General features: G+C 38.2%; 1 protein-coding gene across 3 annotated transcripts in view; it reads left to right on the forward strand.

Moving 5' to 3' along the window:
• The window catches only part of LOC126469940 (presequence protease, mitochondrial), a 92903-nt gene that overhangs the window by 48993 nt on the left and 23235 nt on the right, over nucleotides 1–20675 (forward strand). Inside the window, exon 2 of one of the 3 annotated variants that reach the window (XM_050097343.1) lies at nucleotides 905–4139. The exons of 1 other annotated variant lie outside the window; for it this stretch is intronic. In XM_050097343.1, the coding sequence (XP_049953300.1) occupies nucleotides 931–3921 (2991 nt within the window). In that variant the 5' untranslated portion in view covers nucleotides 905–930 and the 3' untranslated portion in view covers nucleotides 3922–4139. Of the gene's footprint in view, nucleotides 1–904; nucleotides 4140–20675 lie in introns of those variants that run through there. One more of the 3 variants, XM_050097342.1, reaches the window with a different exon arrangement.

Raw genomic sequence — 20675 nt, forward strand, 5'->3', positions numbered from 1 at the left:
AAGCGAAAATCCCCTTTAATGTATGAGTACAAAATAAATGCCCAGTCTTTTGAAGCGGATACATCCGTCAAGTATCTGGGTGTGACTATTCGAAATGATCTCAAATGGAACCATGAGATTACACAAGTAACGGGTAAGGCGAACTCTAGATTGCGGTTTATTGGTAGAATCCTGCAGCAATGCAGTCCTTCAATAAAGGAAATTGCTTGCAATACGTTAGTTCGTCCAGTCTTAGAGTATTGTTCATCTGTATGGGACCATTACCAGTTGGTTCTGATTCAAGAGATTGAGAAGGTTGAAAGAAGAGCGGCAAGATTCATGACTAGTACATTTAGCCATCGTGACAGCATTACAAATCTCATAGAAAGTTATAAGTCACAAACACTTGCAGATAGATGACGCGCTAAACGGTAGGGAATGCTGACTAAATTCCAAAATCTGATCTTCGCTGAGCATGTGGAGCATACATTATTACCACCAACTTTCAAATCATGCAATGATTACTATTCAAAGATAAGGGAAATTAGAGCTCGTACTGAGGTGTTCAGAAAGCCGTTTTTCCCTCGTGCGACCCATGAGTGGAACAGAGGGGGGGAAACATGACCTTGGCACGAATAGTGCCCTCCACCACACACTGCTTGGTGGCTAGCGGAGTATATATGTAGATGTAGAAATATTCAGCTCATATGCTTTTGGATCAGATTGTTTTTAATTTTAGCTGTTCAAAATGAGTGCTCAACTTTGTGTTAAGTTTTATGCCATGTGTATAGGCAGATTTCTCCTTTACTTTTCTCCCAACGGCATATAATTTGAGAGTGTTAATTTTAAATTTTTAAGTACTTTTAGCTGAATATGTTGTCAGATATTTACTTATGGATGACAAAATATATATTTTCTTTTACAGGAACTGATTGTCATCAGAAGTACAAAATGTGGAAATTATCTCGTTATTTGAAGTTTCATCAGAAACATTTTGATACGAGGATCCAATTGAGATCAGATTCCACAGCCTCCTCATTTCAGGAAGGGAGAGAAATTGAAGGTTTTGTTGTGACACAATCTGGAAGTGTTTCAGATCATATTAAAGCCATATGTTTAACACATTTGGAAACTGGGGCACAGTATGTTCATTTACAAAAGAATGATCAAAACAACGCTTTTGGGGTTGGTTTCCGAACAATTACTGCAGATTCCACAGGATTACCTCATATTCTGGAACATACCACTTTGTGTGGGAGCAAGAATTTTCCATGCCGTGACCCCTTTTTTAAAATGATTAACAGGTCAATGGCAACATTTATGAATGCAATGACTGGTCCTGATTTTACTTTGTACCCATTTTCTACTCAAAATTTCCAGGACTACAAAAATCTGATGGCAGTTTATCTTGATGCAGTTTTTAACCCTCTCTTAAATAAAAATGATTTTCTGCAAGAAGGCTGGAGATTAGAGCATGAAAATGTGGAAGACAGAAATTCTCCAATAATCATAAAAGGAGTTGTTTACAATGAAATGAAGGGTTTGTTCTCAGATAACCAATCCTTATTCTCTCAGCATTTGTTAAACAGTATTCTTCCAAGCCACACCTATGGCCATGTTTGGGGTGGTAATCCAATTGATATTCCAAAGTTAACGCATAGTGACCTGATAATATATCATAAGAAACATTACAATCCCAGTAATGCATTTTTTTACTCCTATGGAAACTTTCCATTGGAATATAACTTAAATTACTTGAACAAAAATTATTTGTCTGGAGCAAAATACTCGGAGCGGTATGAAGTTCCCTCTGAGAAAAGGTGGACTTCACCACTACACAAGCATGTTGGTTGCAGACTAGACCCACTGATACCAGATAAAGACAAACAGTCAACAATTGCATTTAGCAGCCTTTGTTCTGATGTTACTAATATACAAGACACTTTTGAAATGTCAGTTCTTAGCACACTTTTGTTAAAAGGACCTAATTCTCCTTTTTTTAAAAGCTTGATTGAATCTGGATTATCTGCTGGGTTTGCGCCAGTCACTGGTTATGAAAGTCAGACTAAAGATACTATCTTTACAGTTGGTCTTCAGCATGTGCGTCAAGCTGATTTTGATCAAACCAGCGAAGTGTATAATAGTACTATTGATAAAGTGATTAATGAAGGATTTGACAGCAATAATATAGAAGCGGTCTTACACGAAGTGGAACTATATAATAAATTGGAGGGAGAAAATTACGGCATACGCCTCTTAATGAACATTGCACCCATGTGGAATCATGGTGCCAATATTGTAGAGAGCCTGCAGCATGACAAACACCTCTTACTTTTGAGAAACAAACTGAAAGAAAATCCAAAATATTTCCAAGATAAAGTTCTACATGAAATTAAAAATGAAAAACATAGACTAGTTTTAACAATGTCACCAGAGGAAGACTATGAAGCAAAGAAAATTTCTGAAGAAGAGAAGGTATTGAAAGACAAGCTAGTTGCTCTATCACCATTAGAAACATCTGAAATCTTTAAACAAGGGTTGGAACTTCACAAGTCACAGTGTGCAGTTCAGGACGTTTCATCATTGCCTACATTGACTGTTTCAGATCTTGCTCAGTTTGTTGAAAAAGTTCCTGTTACAAAACCATTTCCATCAGAGGTTCCCTTTTATGTTTATGTTCAGCCAGTAGATGAAGTTACCCATTTCAGAGCTGTTTTCAATACAAAGGAACTTGACTCTGAACTAAAAAGTCTTGTGCCATTATTCTGTACTGTTGCACCACAGATGGGAACAAAAAACTATTCATTCCGAGAATTTGAACAGTTGGTGCGTTTAAAAACTGGAGGATTTACCTTTAGCAAACATATTTCAGAAGATGTTTTCAAAACACACACTTATGAAGAAGGTGCTGTTTTTTACTCTCATTGCTTGGATAAAAATGTGCCTGATATGTATTTGTTAATGTCAGAATTTCTATCTCATATGGATTTAGGTGATATTCAAAGATTTGAAACTCTTACTAGACAGTTGTCTGTGGACTTGCTTAACAGCATTTTTGATTCAGGCCATCATTATGCTATTTCATCTTCTGCTTCACTCGTAAGCCCTGTTGCACGTCATGTTGAAAGTTGGACAGGGCTTACCTACATCAAAAAGCTACAAGAAATTGTACAGCAACGTAAATTTCAGGAGGTCCTTTCCTTACTAAGTAACTTACCATCTGAATTAATACATAAATGCATCTCCAGGGCTGCTGTCAATCTTTGTGAGAAGAATTCAACTGATAGTGTGGAAGAAGCAACCAATTTTTTGAAAAGGTTTTCTGCAGTTGGTAACCCCATAACAAAAACAGAAGAGGAGGACTTCAAACAGGTCTCAGATGCAGCTGTGCATCATGTTCACAGCATCCCTGTAAATTTTGTATCTAAGTCAATAATGACTGTGTGTTATGGTGATCTCCATTTTGCTCCACTTAGAGTTCTTGCAAGATTGTTGTCAAATTTATACCTGCATCCAATAGTTCGTGAAAGGGGTGGTGCTTATGGATCAGGTGCACACATTTCTCAAAGTGGAGTCTTTAGTTTCTTTTCTTATAGGGATCCAAATTCAACAGCCACATTGGACACATTTGACAGTGCATGTGATTGGGTTAGTGCAAATAAATTTTCTGATACAGATATCGAAGAAGCCAAATTGGGGATCTTGCAAAAACTTGATGCGCCAGTTCTACCTGAAGACAAAGGAATGAGAGAATTTCTTTATGGCATAGATGACAGTATATTTAATGGCCATAGGCAGCAAGTCATGAATGTAACTAGGGAGCAAATACATCAGGTGTCAGAAATGTTTTTGAGATCAAACAAATGTGGTAAGGCGATTGTAGGCCCAAAAAATAATGAACTGGGAAATAGATTATCTGAAAATTGGAACACCATTAATTAAGAGGTATGATATTGGAAAAGATGCTATCATTTTTTGAAAATATATTGTGGTTGAAATCTAATTCTGATTCAAATAGTTTTTCATACTTCAGAGAATAAAGACTGCCTGTGTGTTGTGTTTCATTCATTTGTTAACTAAGAAATCTGAACTGAAACGTTGCAGCATAAAAATTTGATGTAGTCTTATTTTATAAACTCGTGTGCCAATTAATATTAATATTTATCATTACTCATGTATGTAAATGTTTATAAAGTTTTGTAAATAAAGTTTTCTGTGTGATGTAATATTTTACTTTTTGTGGTAGCATGAGGACCTTGAAATATAGTAAATATAAGCATCATTGATATGTAGAAAATTTCCAAATTTCCTGGTTCATAATGACTTACATTTATTGTATACTTTGTTATTCATAGAGAAACAAGTTGATTAGTGCACACCTCCAAGAGAAAAGTACCCACTTTATGTGAGGAGGGAATATGGCAAAAATGAAGGAAAAGTTGTGTGTCAGAGTAGCTCTAACATTATACAGCAGTAAATTCAGTAAAATGGTTAAAAGGGAAAGTTTGGAAGAAAACTAAATATAGGGGTAGAAGAAGAGAAACAAACTCAAAGTGGTAAGGATAAAACAAATAAAGTGCAGTAAATAGAATTAAAGGGAGGAACCTAAGTGGAATAAATGTAAATAAATAAAAACCCCTGTGGAATAAGGAAAAAGGACAGACTAAGATAGATTCATTTTAAAAATCCTCTCCTCTTGCCACACTCCCAGACAAACTGTCTCAGCCTGCACTCCAAGCCATTACCCCCCCCCCCCCCCCCAATTCCTCCATTGGTGTTTGTTAGAATTCTTATTTAATTATTTTGTTTGTCTGTAGGTTCCCACTTCTTATTCTGTTAATTACACTTTATTTGTATTGTCTTCCTCTGACCCAAGAACAGGATTGCAATACTTTAAAAAAATATGCTGCCTGACAAAAAAGGAAGTACTCAGAAGGGACGGAGGAAATGAAATGACACTTCACGAGTGGAGAGGGAGGGTAGATGATGATATTCCAGTGATTATGAGATAGTCTTAAATTTACGGAGAACTTGGCAGTATAAGCCCACTTATCAGTTTGATGTTTCATGCCCTCTGGCCTGGATGCATGCACCGATTTTTGGTTATGAAGGGTGCCGTAAAGCGGTTGTATCCTCTCCATAGGCAAGCTAGTCCTCAGCTGTTCAGCTGTTTTAACTGGTCCTTGATATCCTGGACACTGGCTCAGGGACTGAGTCAATGTCTGAACTTCTACCACTCTTTCTATGGGGGACATATATGGGGATCTTGCTGATCACGAGGTACCTTAACATTATGCAGGCAGTTTATAGAGATATAGGCTGTGTGTGTCTTTTTGAATAATGGTACAACAATACTGTCCCATGAGAGGTAACACATGAGGATGGGGGATGTCCGTGATGTACCATTGTGCTGTCATAGTTTCCTTCAACGCTACCAGCCATGAACTGAGATCATGCCTAATGGCTCCCAACACCATGATGCCAAGAGTAACGCTGCTGTGCCTCTCTGAAACAATGGGAGATTGGAATCTCTCTAGGTTGTTGCCATACTTGCCAAGTGTGGTCATTTGGAGTATCGCCGAACTGCAATTTATCTCTGAACCCAACGTGACACCAGTCAGTAGCAGTCCATCTTTCCCAGTCACGGCACCACCACTAATGCAGCTCGCTCTTTGTGTTAGGATGCGGTAATTCCTAGTCCAGCAGCTGTTATTCTCTGACAAATGGTACAGGAGAACACAGAATGTAGCAGGGGGTGCATTACTTGTTCTTGGATGGCAGGTGCAAATATGAAGGAGTCACGACACGCTTGGTGCACAATATGGTGAATCTCACTTTTAGTGGTCAGATATTGTCGATCAGGACCTTGATTACAAGTGTGCCTGCCCTCACATTCTCATGCAGTCCAGCATTGGGCCAGAGTCAATCCAAATGCCCCAAAAATCTGGATATTGTGTAATTCAACCAGACAACCAAATGGAGACCCAGAATGGGGCCACTTTCAAACTCATCAGGTGGTTATAACTGTCTCGTGCAAGTACACAGCATCTCCATGTCCTGCACAGTGATCACTCAACATCTGATGCTGTTCACACTCCTTACATATCCTACAGGTCTAGTATAAGCACTAATGCACTCTGGTGGCCAGTCTACGAGCCACAGAGAATTGCATCTCTACTTGTTTACATACCTACCAATGGTGTGCACATGTACCAAGTTACACAGAAATCTTACCAAGTCTTCTGGGTGCTTCACTTTTTTACACAGAGATTTCACACAGGCATCACAAATGAGCACTGGAATTTGTGGTTTTCCTCCTACTTACAAAGGATTTATTCTTCGTCCAATAGGTTGTACACTGGGTGTATTGAATGATTTTTTGAACATTCACATAAATGAATTGCACAATCTTTTATGAAATTCAGTCGTGGAACAATAATTTCAAACAACACAGTTTATGAATGTGTATCAGAAAAAAAGCAAAAGAATACACATCCCACAGTACAAATTATGTCTGAATAACTTTTACAGGTGGGACACAATTATTTTCTTTTTTTTTTTTTTAATTTATGGTACTAAGAAAGACATTGCATTCTGAGTATTTAAACACAGATTTTGAACAATCAGTTCTTATTTTAGCAGCTCATCTGCTTTGTTTTCCAGTGAGTGAACAGAGTGGCAGATATTTACTCTATTTTCCTTACAACCAAATTGGGATTTGGAGCCATCTTTGGTCTTTTCATGGCAGCTGGCTTTAGATCATCAGGTTCAGCCATAGAACTCTTATCATTCATCAATGTAAAAGTTCAAAACAAAGAGATGTGTGATGGATTTTCTGTTGACTCCCATGAGTTGACAGTGACCAAATCAATTAAACAGAAAAATATCCTTATAGACCACTTCCTTGCTCTTGTTGATATTCAATAATGGGAACTCATTCTGTCACAGAGATCCACACCTCCCAGTGATTTGCTTCATGCACAAATACATTTGGGTTGCTGTGTTTGAACATATTAGTATACTTTTTGTCCTATCTCTGAACTATCCTAATAGTATGAGCACAGGTAAAAGTGAATACTTTAGTAACAGAATGATTGCCGGTCTATTTCACAACTGAATTTTTCCCAACTCCTTTGAAAAATCTATGAAAGGCTCTGCTACCTCTCTTCTTCTCTTTGTCTGCAGTAAGTTTGAATTTGATCCTCGATGAAATACAGCGGGCTAAATAATGTTCCTACTGCATGTATTTGTCTTTGAAGCAGGTATTCTAACAATGGGAGGAAAGTGAAATACAAATCAGAGTACATTATGTACTTGCCAGAAACTACCCTCTGTGTCAGCTCTTTGATAACAGACTCTGTATTACACAAAATAGGTTCTGGGTGCCCAGTACACCACGTACAAGTTCCCAGGTAAATGAAAAAGTCGAGCTCCAGTACTATGCAGTTGCTAGCAGAAAATTGATCAACCCCACTGGATTTGGTTCATATCTTCAGTTGCTGCCTAAGAGATGTTGTCCAATAGAAAGCAATTGTTTGTTCATCTGTGGACAGGTGCTTAGGAGAAGGAAAGGAGAGACTTTTTGTTCTTGCCATGTCGCTGTTTGGTTGCACTTTCCATAGCTTATTTTTTTACTTTGGTTTCATCTAGAATGTTTAAATTGTCTACAAAGTGCAAATAATTCCCAAGTTTGATAATTTGATTCTTAAGCAGCACTGTTAGTGTAATTAAACACTAGCTTGTTACTTTTTGAAGTAACGTCTTTGCAGTACTGTAGAAGCAAAACAGTTACCTGGAGATCTGTACAAAGGACATCTACAGTGTTTAAAATGCAATTGACAGAAACATTGTATTGACAAAGATGAAAGTGTATTGTTCCAACTGAATTTGAGTGAAAGCCTGAAACATGTCTTGGCATAATAAACCTATACTTAAAGTAACTGGTTGCTGTATTTCATAAAATAATGTTACAGTTAAGTATGCAAAGGGTTCATTGTGCTGGGGTTCAAATTTCTGGATTCACAAAGCACACAGGGTTAAAAAGAGAGCTGAAGTGTGGTTAACAACTGTGCCTATGGATGTGAAATTAGCATCATTTTGGTTAAAACTTAGGCAAGAAGTTTTGAAGGAGTGCTTTTGCTACTAATAAGTTCAGTAAATGCTGAACATCATTTGATAACTGAGATACTGAACCAATGAAAAGAATGTGGTGACTGTATAGGCACGTCATCATGAACAAATAGCTTTCACATGCTTGAATAAATGCTTCACGGAGCTCTTGCTGTGTTAGATGTTTCAATCTTGAGCTTTAGATGACTTCCTCAGTTGTCAGCAACAGGAGGCTGGATTTCAGGTGGCTGTTACATACTTTAATTGCCCGAATTATGTTATGGAGATATCACAAAGTCAAGGAACTTCTATAAGCCACCAGAGATTATGTTTATGTCTATGACTGAAGAATAATGATAGCAATACAGATTTCATTAGATGGTGGATCAAGTACCCGTTTCCAGTAACCACTATGGGTGTATCCACTGTGCTGGTTAAAGTTGTTATTCTGATCAAATGGACTGATGAGTTGGGTCATCGTCACCCCACCGTGAGCAAGTGAAGAGTGCATTGAAATTGTCGGTAAAGACAACACTACTAGCCCAATGGTGTTTTGGTTATATTTGGATGCAAGTGTTGGTGAAGGGCACACAACTGACACACGATTTTTGAACAGCTGTATGTTAGATACAGTTAAGAAAAGAGCAAATGTTGATTTGAAGTTTTCTGTTCTGAATGGCCAATACTATTAGCCCTCAGAGCATGTACCTTTTCTTCTAACTCACCCTGCATAGGTGTAGGAATCACAAATGGAAAAAAAAAACTGTCTTTACATTTGCAAACAAGTATTCATTGTTGTACTGCAGACAGGAAAAAAAAAAATCTGTAGTGTTCTCGGAAATTCTAGTGCTCAGAACAAACCATCCTTCTTCTCATTAGTAATGTCTCCAGCTGTGGTTATAGTAATGCTTCCAAAAGTAGATGAAATTCCAGTGCTTTCACAGATATGAGATGAGATGAACACAGTCAAAACACATTGCATGACTGTGAAGCTTCAGAGATGTAAAGTATGTTTAACTGCTTGTTTACTGTGATTGTGTAAAACAGTCACATGTTAAATATGTCCACTTTTCCCCAAAAATGTTGGTTATGAGCTGGAATAAAGTACTTGGTTTTAGAAAGCTTAAGGGGAGTACAAATGCCATATTCTTGTTAATGTTAAATTTAACATATTTATATCCCATTTCCTCAGGAACTACCCAAGATAATAAAACAAAACTTTGCCGGGATATGGAGTCATATCTTATACATTCACTAATCTACGATCAAGTATCTAACTTTATTAGGAAACAAGATATGAATTTCTTAATGAAGGTTGTAAAAAATTAACTAATTATGTTATGAGCAAACTATGCTATTTCTACCATTGCAGATCTACAGAAACATAATACCACTGTCAGTAAGAGATAAAAACATCAGAGCTGTAGTTAAAGTAGTTTCTGAGATGATGGGAAACATTTGCAAAATAAATAGTTTTTCATCATTTTTGGGCACCCAGGTCAATTCAATATTGTTGAAAGACTCGTGTGCATTTTGAGTTTTTCCTGTGATGCTATTCTTCAGAAGATCTGGATGTGCTAGATCTCTATATATTAGCTTTATTACTGCTCCAAAAACCTTCAGGCATGGTGTTTCTGTGGGTGTATTCGGCCCCTGCTGCCTCAGCTTCGTGGTATTTACACCAGTCAATTGAACACAAGTTGTGTAGTGGCTTCTGATCACTTGATGTCTTGCGGAAAAACAAAACGTTGTCAATGCTGCTTTTCTCATTTATACCAGATTTTTTTGTATTCTTTCTAATGGCTTGGCCATAGTATTCACTTAACTGATTGCTTGTTTTATCAGTCAGATGCCCTCTAATAGTCTTGCCATCTTCAAGCTTTTTGCTAGAAAAGTTTTGCCTGACTTTATGCAGCCGGGTACCCATTCATTTCTGCACGACTGACACATTCTAAATTTTCCAGGGTTAGGTCATCATAGGGCCTGCTGTCAATTATTGATTTGAATGGACTGGAATTGCCATCGCCAATGAATATAGCATAACAAAACCCATGTTGTTCTTGAGAGCACTGAAAGATCTTCGCAGCTGAAGCACTTTCCATTCCTCTACTGGATTCCGTATATGTTTTGTGACAGTTGTGTTCATGCAATTGTTTCTTTTCATTATTAGTATGAACTTTTGTGTATGCATCCATGGCAATGTTTTGACAATACTTCAACATCAAGCTCCTTCCTGGTATCAATACTTTTGGCAGCTGGCCCCTTTTCTGCCATGATCCATCAAATGCAACGCATACATCATTCTTATCATTATTTTCTTTGAGTGCTTCCTCTGTTGCAGAATTCAGTTATTCTTCTAAAATTACTTATACTGTTTCCCCTGAGGCATGTGTGTATCTTGAAACATTAGTAGGGGGCTTGACAAATTCATAAGAGCTCACCAAAGTTCCATTCCTAGGGCCTTCTTCGATGCACCTCAGCCTATAGAAGTATCTGATGTTTGTCTCAAAAAGGTCATTGTTTTTACTTTTTTTAGATATCGAAAATACTTTCTTACTCTCACAAATTGAATGGGAGACTTCCAAACAAAGAACTAAACCATTTCTTTTGAAGACATTTTCAGAAATTATTTCTCCACCATGCAAATTAAAGCATGTAGTTTCATTAAACATTAATTTAGTACACTTACTCCTAATATTAAACTGGTATCACTGGTACTGGTTTCACTGTACACTTTAATACTGTTCATGAGCTGCTTCTTGGAAGCACTTGGTGGTGAAGAATTCTTTTCAGTGTTGCTTGCCCTAACCTCATTCTCTGGATTTAAACTTCCAACAGGACGTATTCTGTAGACTCTCTTACCCTTATTTATTCTCTCTTAAATATTCCCAATGGTGGAGTCATATTAAGAAGAGAAACACAACTCAATGAGCAACAAGTCCAAGTGAAATGTGTAAAGCATCTTACAAAACGTGGATGATACCGTGCATTCTACCACATACAGGAAGTGATATCAAAGCAATCAATGTAGCCAACTTATGCAGCAGGATGTTTACTATAAATCAACGTAAAGCACTGGCTTCTATAGCAAACAGATCCCAAGATATCTTGTCATGACTGAAAAACTACTCATGAAACCTGTAGAAATTATTTGTGCAGTAAATTATTTCAAAATAAATTAAAAACCAATGAAACATACATCAAATTAAAGAGGGAACTCCAAACAAGTCTTCAAAAATAAATAAGTAAAAATTGACATTTTATACTCATACCACCTTTTGTACTCCCCTTAACCCCAATGAATTTTAAAGAAGATCCAGATCTGCTGTTTTTAGTTTGGTCATGTGTTCCAGGAATATTTTGAGTGCTCAGGATATCCAAGAATCTTGCATTGCCGATGACATTATGACAAAAATGTACAGTGTAACTCGGATACAATTTGTGTGTGTATTATTACGACTGTTATATAAAGTGCTCAAAATGTTGAACTTTAGTATTGATACATGCTATAAAGTGAGTCCAGACAGACAATACTACACAATGAATTTAATCTGGATGTATCACAGCACAGGTTCGTGTAAGACATATTTTCTCCACAGATAAAATACATATTTTGTATTTCTTAAGCTACCAATCCAACGACCTTTAAATTTCTGTTGACAACGTTTCTATTTATCTGTGCAGAATGGGAAGCAAACCAGTCACACTTGCACCACATGGATTGCCTTACGTCCTATTAGATATCTTTTAATAACTGCAGCAGTCTCTGATTTAGAAACTATTGATGCTTATTGCTATTTAGATTCCTATCAGCGATTCACAGACTAATGATGCAATTCTTGAAAAACCTGCGCCGCATACTGAGAGACAGCCAGCATGGATCTTCAACTAGCCGGCCGGAGTGGCCGAGCGGTTAAAGGCGCTACAGTCTGGAACCGCACGACCGCTACGGTCGCAGGTTCGAATCCTGCCTCGGGCATGGATGTGTGTGATGTCCTTAGGTTAGTTAGGTTTAAGTAGTTCTAAGTTCTAGGGGGCTTATGCCACAGCAGTTGAGTCCCATAGTGCTCAGAGCCATTTGAACCTTTTTTATCTTCAACTGTCCTGTTGTACATATTGTGAAGAGTGATTTTCTTATGGTTTACAATCAAAATATTGTATAGAAACATCACATCACATTGCAGCTTTTGTAGATACCTGTCAGCGGACTATTATAAATTTTGAAAGTTACCGCATATACTCGAATAATCCGCGCATGTTTTTTCCCGAATTTTAGGACGAAAAACTGGGGTGCGCGGATTATTCGAAACATTGTTGGTACTGCTCCGCCTCCAACAATACATCCCATTATACTATTACATTGTTGCGGCCTCAGTCTGTGACGCATCAGTAACACGTTAGGAGTGAAGTATTAACGTCTTCAAACTTGTTAATTATGGCTAAAAGTTCTCGTTATCGCTCGTACTCTGCTAAAGAAAAAGTGAAAATTATTAAAGAAGCCGAGAATATTGGAAACCGTGCAGCAGGAAGAAAGTACGACGTGAGTGAGAGTTGTATTCGCGATTGGCGAAAAAATAAAACGCATCTTCAAGAAACTTATAGTAATCGCCGGGCATTTCGCGGCCAAAATGCGAAGCATCCGGACCTCGAGAAAAGGCTCTGCGATAATGTAGATGAGAAGCGACAATACGAATGCGCGGTGACGAGTGAAATGTGCCAACTTAAAGCATTGTCTTTAGCCAAAGAACTAGGCATTACCAGTTTCAAAGCTAGCTGGGGCTGGCTATCAAGATTTTTCAACCGAAGTGGTTTGGATTCCGGAGGAAAACTACTATCGCCCAACGGCTTCCAGGCGATTACGAGGAAAAAATAGTAAATTTTCATCGTTATGTGATAAATCTGCGCCGTAAACAGTCCTATATATTATCGCAAATTGGTAATGCGGATCAAACGCCAGTCTATTTTGAGATGCCGCTCGACACCACAGTGAACAGGAAAGGAGAATCCAGTATCATGTTATGAACTGGCATCAGTGGGAAACAAAGATGTACAGCGATGTTGTGTGTAACTGGCGATGGACGAAAGCTAGCACCTTACGTGATATTTAAAAGGAAAACTATTCCGAAAATATCAGTAAAAGGCATACCGGTATTAGTGAGAGCGAATCCGAAAGGGTGGATGGACAATGAACTTATAATTGACTGGGTGACACATGTTTGGCAACGTCGTCCTGGTGCGTTACTGAATTTACGCAATATGTTGGTCCTGGACAGGTTCCGCGGACATACAACTAAGGAAGTGCGAGACAAATTACAAAAAGGGAAAACTGACTTGGTCATTAACCCTGGAGGCCTAACATCCATCCTACAACCACTAGATGTGTGTATAAATCAGCCATTCAAAGCTGCACTTAAACAGCGATGTACGCAATGGATGGCTGATGAAAACAATAAGTTGACACCTAGTGGAAAAATCGAACGGCCGGATTTGTCCAAGATTTGTGAATGGGTGAAAAAGTACATGGGACTCCATTCCGCAACCACTGGTGAAAAAATTCTTCAAAAAATGTGGAATCACAAAATCACTGTATGGAACAGAGGACGACGCTCTATGGGAAGATGGTGAAGACAATGATTCTCCCGCTAGTGATGACGATGAAAGTGATGAATAGAGTGGTAAGAGAGGAATCGTAGCGGTATTGACTAAAATATTTTATTGCACGTACCGTATTAACAAATTCTTAAATAAGATAATTCACTTTTTTTTGTCCCGGCTGGCGGTGATGATGTTCCCCGTCCGCCCGCCTGTCTAATGGGCCAGCCGGCGAGCTGCACGCCGCTGAATCGGTTGCGTTTTAACGATGTATCAACCTGTACAGCAGCGTTGCTTCAAACCAGTAGTTATTATACATACTTTTGAACCCATCATAACGTTGGAACAATTTTTTTTAAAAATAAAACAAATTAAAGCAAAAAATAAATTTTTTTCCCCTCTTCCTCAAAATTGGGGTGCGCGAATTATTCGAGTATATACGGTATTACCATGAAGCTGCTGGTGTAGCAAAACATGGAAAGGATGTAATGCATGGGAATATAGTATTCACAGAACACTCCTTGGCTGACCCCATTAGCACAATGAAACTGCCTCATGGTGCTGTGTGGACTGCATGTTACCTCTGCTGAAAAGTTAGTTGAATCTCTCTCCTTGGTCTCTGTTCTGGGGAAATATTTTATTCCAAATTTCCAGTTTCTGGGTTTTTTCTAAAGGTTTCCAGAAACATTGTGAGGGCTTGACACAATCACAATACTTTTCAACATGCAACTACACTGCAGCTGTAGCAGTTTGGCAACATTCACTACAAACAAAAACCATAACCACTTTTTTGACTGCCATATAATACATTATACAAGTCTGAATAGCTTCATGAGCAAGCTGTATGATCACAACAGCAGCAGTGCACGGACTGTTACGCAAATCATACCTGAGTTGTGTGTTTGCTTACTTTTGGTACAGAAGGGTAAACATTTGTGATTTCTTTTTGTGATGGTGGGACAGTATTTTGTAGCACTGGTACTGTATTACTATTTGATCCAATTCCACTCATGTTGTGTCATGAAAATCCTCTTCAAAAGATCTTTTCTATGTCACAGAAAAAAGTATACAGCTCTGTTTAAAAAGTTAAATCCATGTCATAATTCAACAGCTACAAATGTTAAAAATTTCTTGCATACATCAGAAAATTTTCCACACTGTCCACTATACCATATCAAAAATTTCATCTTGATATATTTACTCATTCTGGATACATTTGGAATGACCTGTCCTGGCTGCCTTTCAATCTTTACATTCTGAAGGTAGAACTGTCACTAGGGAGTATTATACATCACTACTGAACAAAGTGAACAATGCAGTTTAGGTTAAACATATTAACAGACCAAGGAGAGAGTTGTCTTGTGTAATAAGATTCTCCTCCATGTCTAGGATAATTGTTGCAAAACTGTATGACATGCTTCCACATTACACACCATCAAATTTAGCTCCCAATGATTCATTTTTGTTACCAATCCTGAAGAAATGGCTGGGTTGAAACATTCAAATAAAGATGAAGCTGAAACTGACATTTTACACAGATGGACAAAATATTATTTTTCTAGTGGTATTAGCAAGTTGGAACACCACTGAACTAAATGTATTTATAAGGAGTCTCGTAAAATAAATAAATCATTATCTCTGGTGTTTTTTTATATTACAGCAATGCACGAAAAAAAGGGATTACAAAATTATTTCAGTAAATCCACATTGCTACTGAAATTAACCTGAATTAGAAATTTAAGTAAACTCACAGAAGGTAGATGGAAAAAAATAAGAATTGCAACAATAACAATAAGAAATAAGAACCTACAGAAATGCGCATAGGTTTCCATGTGGCATTTAAGGGAATGCAAATCTCTTCTATCTCTAATGTTCACTAAGTAAATTCAGCAGCTCTTTATTATTGTGTCCACATTAATTCAAAGGCCATCAGTGAAACCCAACCCAACCCCCCCCCCCCCCCTCACACGCACAAGAGTTAGAATTTATATGCATGGGCAACACCCTGTGTGAAGTTCACAGACTAATATTGCAGTTTGTTCTAATTGTTTCTCTGGGCTAAGAGTATCCTAAATTGTTAAACATAGTAGTACTGAAACATGCTGTTGTGCGATAAATAGAACATAAGTTAATAAGCGTTCATATTTTAGTATTGGTGATGCGAGTACATCTTTCATTCAGTTTTTGCGTAAGCTCTTGAATATGATATTTTCAAGATTCGTAGAATTTATCTTCAGTCTTTAAAATTTAATGAGCATGACTTTACTAGTTTGTTTGACCACCTTGTGACAGTAAAATTTCACTTTCACAAGAAACAAACATATTTTCAATATGTTTTGTTTTAGTTCAGTGACAATCTGCTCTCTGTGAGCCATGAGATGATCTTACTCACTAGTCAGTTTGCTAAATTATTTGCATTGTATACCTTTCACAATGAAATGATACGCGCCGTCTACAAGTAAAATGTTTTCTAACCACCTGTCATGTTTAGTGGCAGATGTTTGATATATAATTAGGACAGAACCCTTGGCCAACTCCCTCACTTTGAAACACCCAGTATATATTTTTGTTTTGCAGCTTGGTTCCTGAAGCTATACTATGACTCTGACAACAAATTATGTTTACTGAGATGTGTTTCTACGTTGCCATAAATTACCTTATCAGAATCCTTAAAAAACACTGGCAGCAAGGAAATTTCCCTGTATTTGAAACATTATTTCTTTCTTCCCTCTTATAATGTAGTTGTAGTCGTATGCTACATAATTGTCTTGGTGCACGAGCAGCAGCTTGTACCAATAAAATTTTGATCTAACTTGCTAACTACTAACCATGAGATGGTTACTAAATATTTTGCAAAACTCTGATGGGTCACTAACAGTTATGTTCTCCTACAGAAGAGAGAGAACATTTTGTGACTCAACACTGTGCATAGGTTTTTGTTTTTTCCACAACTGACCATATAGTTTTTGTTGTAAGTATGCTTCTTCTACAACACATATTCTATTAAGCACAACTACAATTAAGTCATAGAGAGTACTAGTTTCTGACTCTTCGGGAAATACACAAAACAAAAAACTTCTGGAGGTGGATATACGTTGTCAATACAGTACTCTGAATATTTGTTGAATAACTTGCACATCAGTGCTGGAGAACTCCTGGGTATGAACCACACTCTCGGTTCACCCATATGCTGCCAGTTCATTCACTGAAAAAACAATGGTAAGTTTAACAATGAATGGAGGCAGTCTCACATCAGGCAGACAGGCAAATCCATATGCTAGCCAAATGTCATTGGTAGGTTCCAACAAAGTCCAAACCACATAATTTAGGGTCTTCATCAATGGATACACCAGAGAGCTTGCTGTAAACATGGGGTGGTTGACAAGTGAGACCATCACGGTCTCTGGCAACCCTTAAATTTGCTGTGGATGTTTGCCACTTGACCTGACACCAGCAGATGTGTCCTCCCATGCCACACCAGACACATGCATAATACGTCCAGTTCGGTTACAAGATCACTCCCCCCTTGAATCAGCCCATAGGGCCAGAACTACCCTGGCCAGAGCAGAGGAGGACGAGGTGTGGCTTTGGGTGCTGTCAGTGGTAGAGGAGCCATTTCTGGGTATGGCACCAGAGAAGCAGGAGACTGTGGGGCCATACTCTCACCTTGCTGTTAGTTCCAGAGAAGACTGTGGGTTTGACATCAGACCCAGGACACACTGGGAAGCATATTGTCGAGGTCCTGATCCATAACCATGATTCAAGGTGGCTGGAAAACCAGGAAGAATGAGGCTCCCGCCCCTGGGATGTCGTTTTGGAACCAGACCCTTATGTCTCCTGTTGTTGGTCTGTGAAGTGGACAAGGTGGTCTGCCCCCACATGTGTGCCAGATCCAAAGGTGGATCTTGCTGCAGAAGAGGCAGACAGAGCTGGTTCAGGTACCAGCAAAAGATGTCGTCAGGTGTGGGGATGCCTTGAGATATGGTCATCAGGACCAGCTGGCAGCCGTGATTGGATGGTGATGGAATGTCTAGCCAGGCTTATGTGTGAACAAGTCTACCCATACAGGGACGGCTACTTTAAAAAAATGTGACTGCTTCTTCTTTTTGTATCAATGGAGGTTGAAGTAGATCTAACACAAAATTACTGTGCAATAGTCCTGCTGGGCTTTGATCATGATCGGTGCCACCCAGTAGGACAGTAAAAAGAAAAGCCGTGCAGAACTGGTGGCCATGGATTTTGATAGGTCTTCCATCTGTGGTTTTAACATTCAGACAAAATGTTTAGCCATCCAATTAGAGGCAGGGTGCAACAGAGGTGCGGTAATGTTCTTGATTCCATTCCAGGTACAAAAATCAACCACATGGCACCTAAAAGTCTGCATCCACCTGATCCCATAGCTGGATAGGCATAAGCAATGGCTGGCAAGCTTCAAGCAGTGCAGGTTGCTATGTCTGACAAGCTTGGCACTGTTGAGCCACGTGCACAATATCCTCATTGATCCATGGCCAATACACATGTTGCCAGGCCAGATTCTTCATTCTGGAAATGCCCCAGTGACACTGATACAGGAGTGGCAGCATATGCGAATGCAGAACCTCTGGACTCACTACTCGATACTGACTGTTATCTTGACTCAATAATTTGTGAAAAGAAATAATGAAGTTCCTGTGAGGATGGCATTAGATGGGCCTGTGGCCACCCGGTTTGTAAGTTCGTAGAAACTGGCAAACCTGTCTGCAACATGCCTGGAAGTGATGGGAAACTTTTCCATCAACTGTTACAGTTGTGAACCAGTGTGAAAGCAGTCAGTCTTGTTTATCACATTTTTCATTGGGACCCATAGTAACTGTGACAGCACATCTGAAATTCACGTGTTGGGTCAATATACGATAATGAATGGAATATTGGTAATTAGACAAGAGAAGAGGCAAGTGTTGTAACCTCTGAGACATCCATTTAGGCAACTTTGACTTAGGGCCAAATATGGCTAACAGCAGCTTATGATTTGGGATCCGATGAAATTTGTTGTCACATAGGAAAATGAGAACTTCTGCATACCAAAGATAATTGCCAGCACCTCCTCCTCTATGTGGGAATAATTTTCTTGTTCCCCAGATAGTACCATAGAGGCAAACACGATATGTGAAAGAAAGGCCCCATTGCCATATGATGATGTGTCCATGGCCAACACTAAAGGTACATGAGGATGATACCAGGTCAGACAAGTAGTAGTTTGGAGACATTTCTTCAGCTTAAGAAATACTTGGTAACAGCCCACGAACTACTTGAAACGGGCCCCTTTTCTCTGCAATTGATTCAACAGTTGGGCTAGTGTTGTAATTTGGGATGTAAATTGGGCATAATACATGACGTTGCTCATAAGAACCTGAAGCTCTTTTTTGTTCTTTGGGTAACCTGTGATGTCAGTTTAAGGTCTTCCCAGCTAAGGAAATACCCTATATAATCAACACAAACCTGAAAAAAGGAGCATTTTGTCAAGCTACACTTTAGCCCAACTGTCAAAAGCACTGAAAATATTTGCCAGACATTCAGTATATGCTCATGAGTTCTTCCTGTGACCACTATGTTATCCAGATAACTGATGCATTGTGGAATGTTGGCAATAGTTTGTTCCAGAGATTTCTGGTGCATTAGCAAAATTATATCAAGTGATTTACAGTGTCTCACACCATTCTTCAGTAATTTGCAGCATTTTCAGTAGTCAAATTCTGTAACTGACCTGTCATTGTCTTTAATTTTATGATACAGCTTCAGTTTCATCCTATGTGGTATTCTAATACCACTAGTTATTGAAACTGACTGAGTAGTAATGAATTTTTGTTTTTAATTTTTTTACAGAAAAAGAACTGCCAAAGGCAGATTTGAAGCTTTGTGAAAATTTAGTAAGTTTGTCATTCATTTTATTTCAAGGAGGGTTTTATATTGAGGAATATACTGTTTGAAGTGGATATTTTTGTTTTATTTCTTGCAGTCAGGGCGTAATAGTGAACATAATATTTGAGGCCTGGCCTTTTTGGTTATTTAAGGGTACATAGTTATCAAAGGTTTTGAGGGGAGGGCTTTTCCAGTTCTTGGTTCTTGGCAATAGGTTGTCACAAAATTATGTGGTTCATGTACAGTTGCAGTGGGGTTGGTTTCACCTCTACCGTTAGGTTCTTACATCACATATACACCTTTGGCATACGTCTTTAAGCATTAATGAACATCTTTACCTGGATCATGTCTGATATTTGGGACCCTTTGTTAAGTTTATACAGTAGTACATTACGTTGTTTTAATGGTTAGGTTTGGAAGCAGCAAAAGTTGCCTTTTTAGATTCCATTGTTTTCACATATGATGACACCCATGTGTTTTGTGACTGTGATTCAGGTTTCTTCTCTGTTTATGTTTTATACGCTAATACATTACTGGACTAGAGCAGGGAAAAAAATAATGGAGGTACTACATATGTACTCTGTTGGTACTTCGCAGAATATTACCTTAAGGTTGCTTCAACTAATACATTAGAGTACCATAATTTTTATGTTTGTTGTCTTATAGTTGTTTAGTTTTCAAATATTGGAATTGTGTAAATGTTCTTTGGTAAACAGGGCCTGAGGATGATAGTAATGAGCTGTCAAAACTAGCCGTGTGATAGAATAAAGACATTCTCAAGATACAGCTGTGGTAGTACTTTTCTCATATATTTGTCATTAAAGTTGTCAGTATTGTAAACTGCCTGCCAAGTGTTCAAGATATGGAGTCATATCACAAAATCTTTTTTTTTTTTTACTTTTTTGAAATACAATCAACTTGATTCATTTCAGTGTCAATATTTAACTAAAAAATAATCAGTGAAAGTATTGTAAATGATTGTGCCACTGTTTCTCTTTACTTTAGTTTGATAGTACACTGTATTATCAGGTTTTAGTTTTTAGTAGCACCATCAACATTATTTTCCCTGGAGAAACAGTCAAAAAGGTCAGGTTCCA

Source organism: Schistocerca serialis, chromosome 3, assembly GCF_023864345.2.
Source record: "Schistocerca serialis cubense isolate TAMUIC-IGC-003099 chromosome 3, iqSchSeri2.2, whole genome shotgun sequence".
Taxonomy (NCBI): Eukaryota; Metazoa; Arthropoda; class Insecta; order Orthoptera; family Acrididae; genus Schistocerca; species Schistocerca serialis.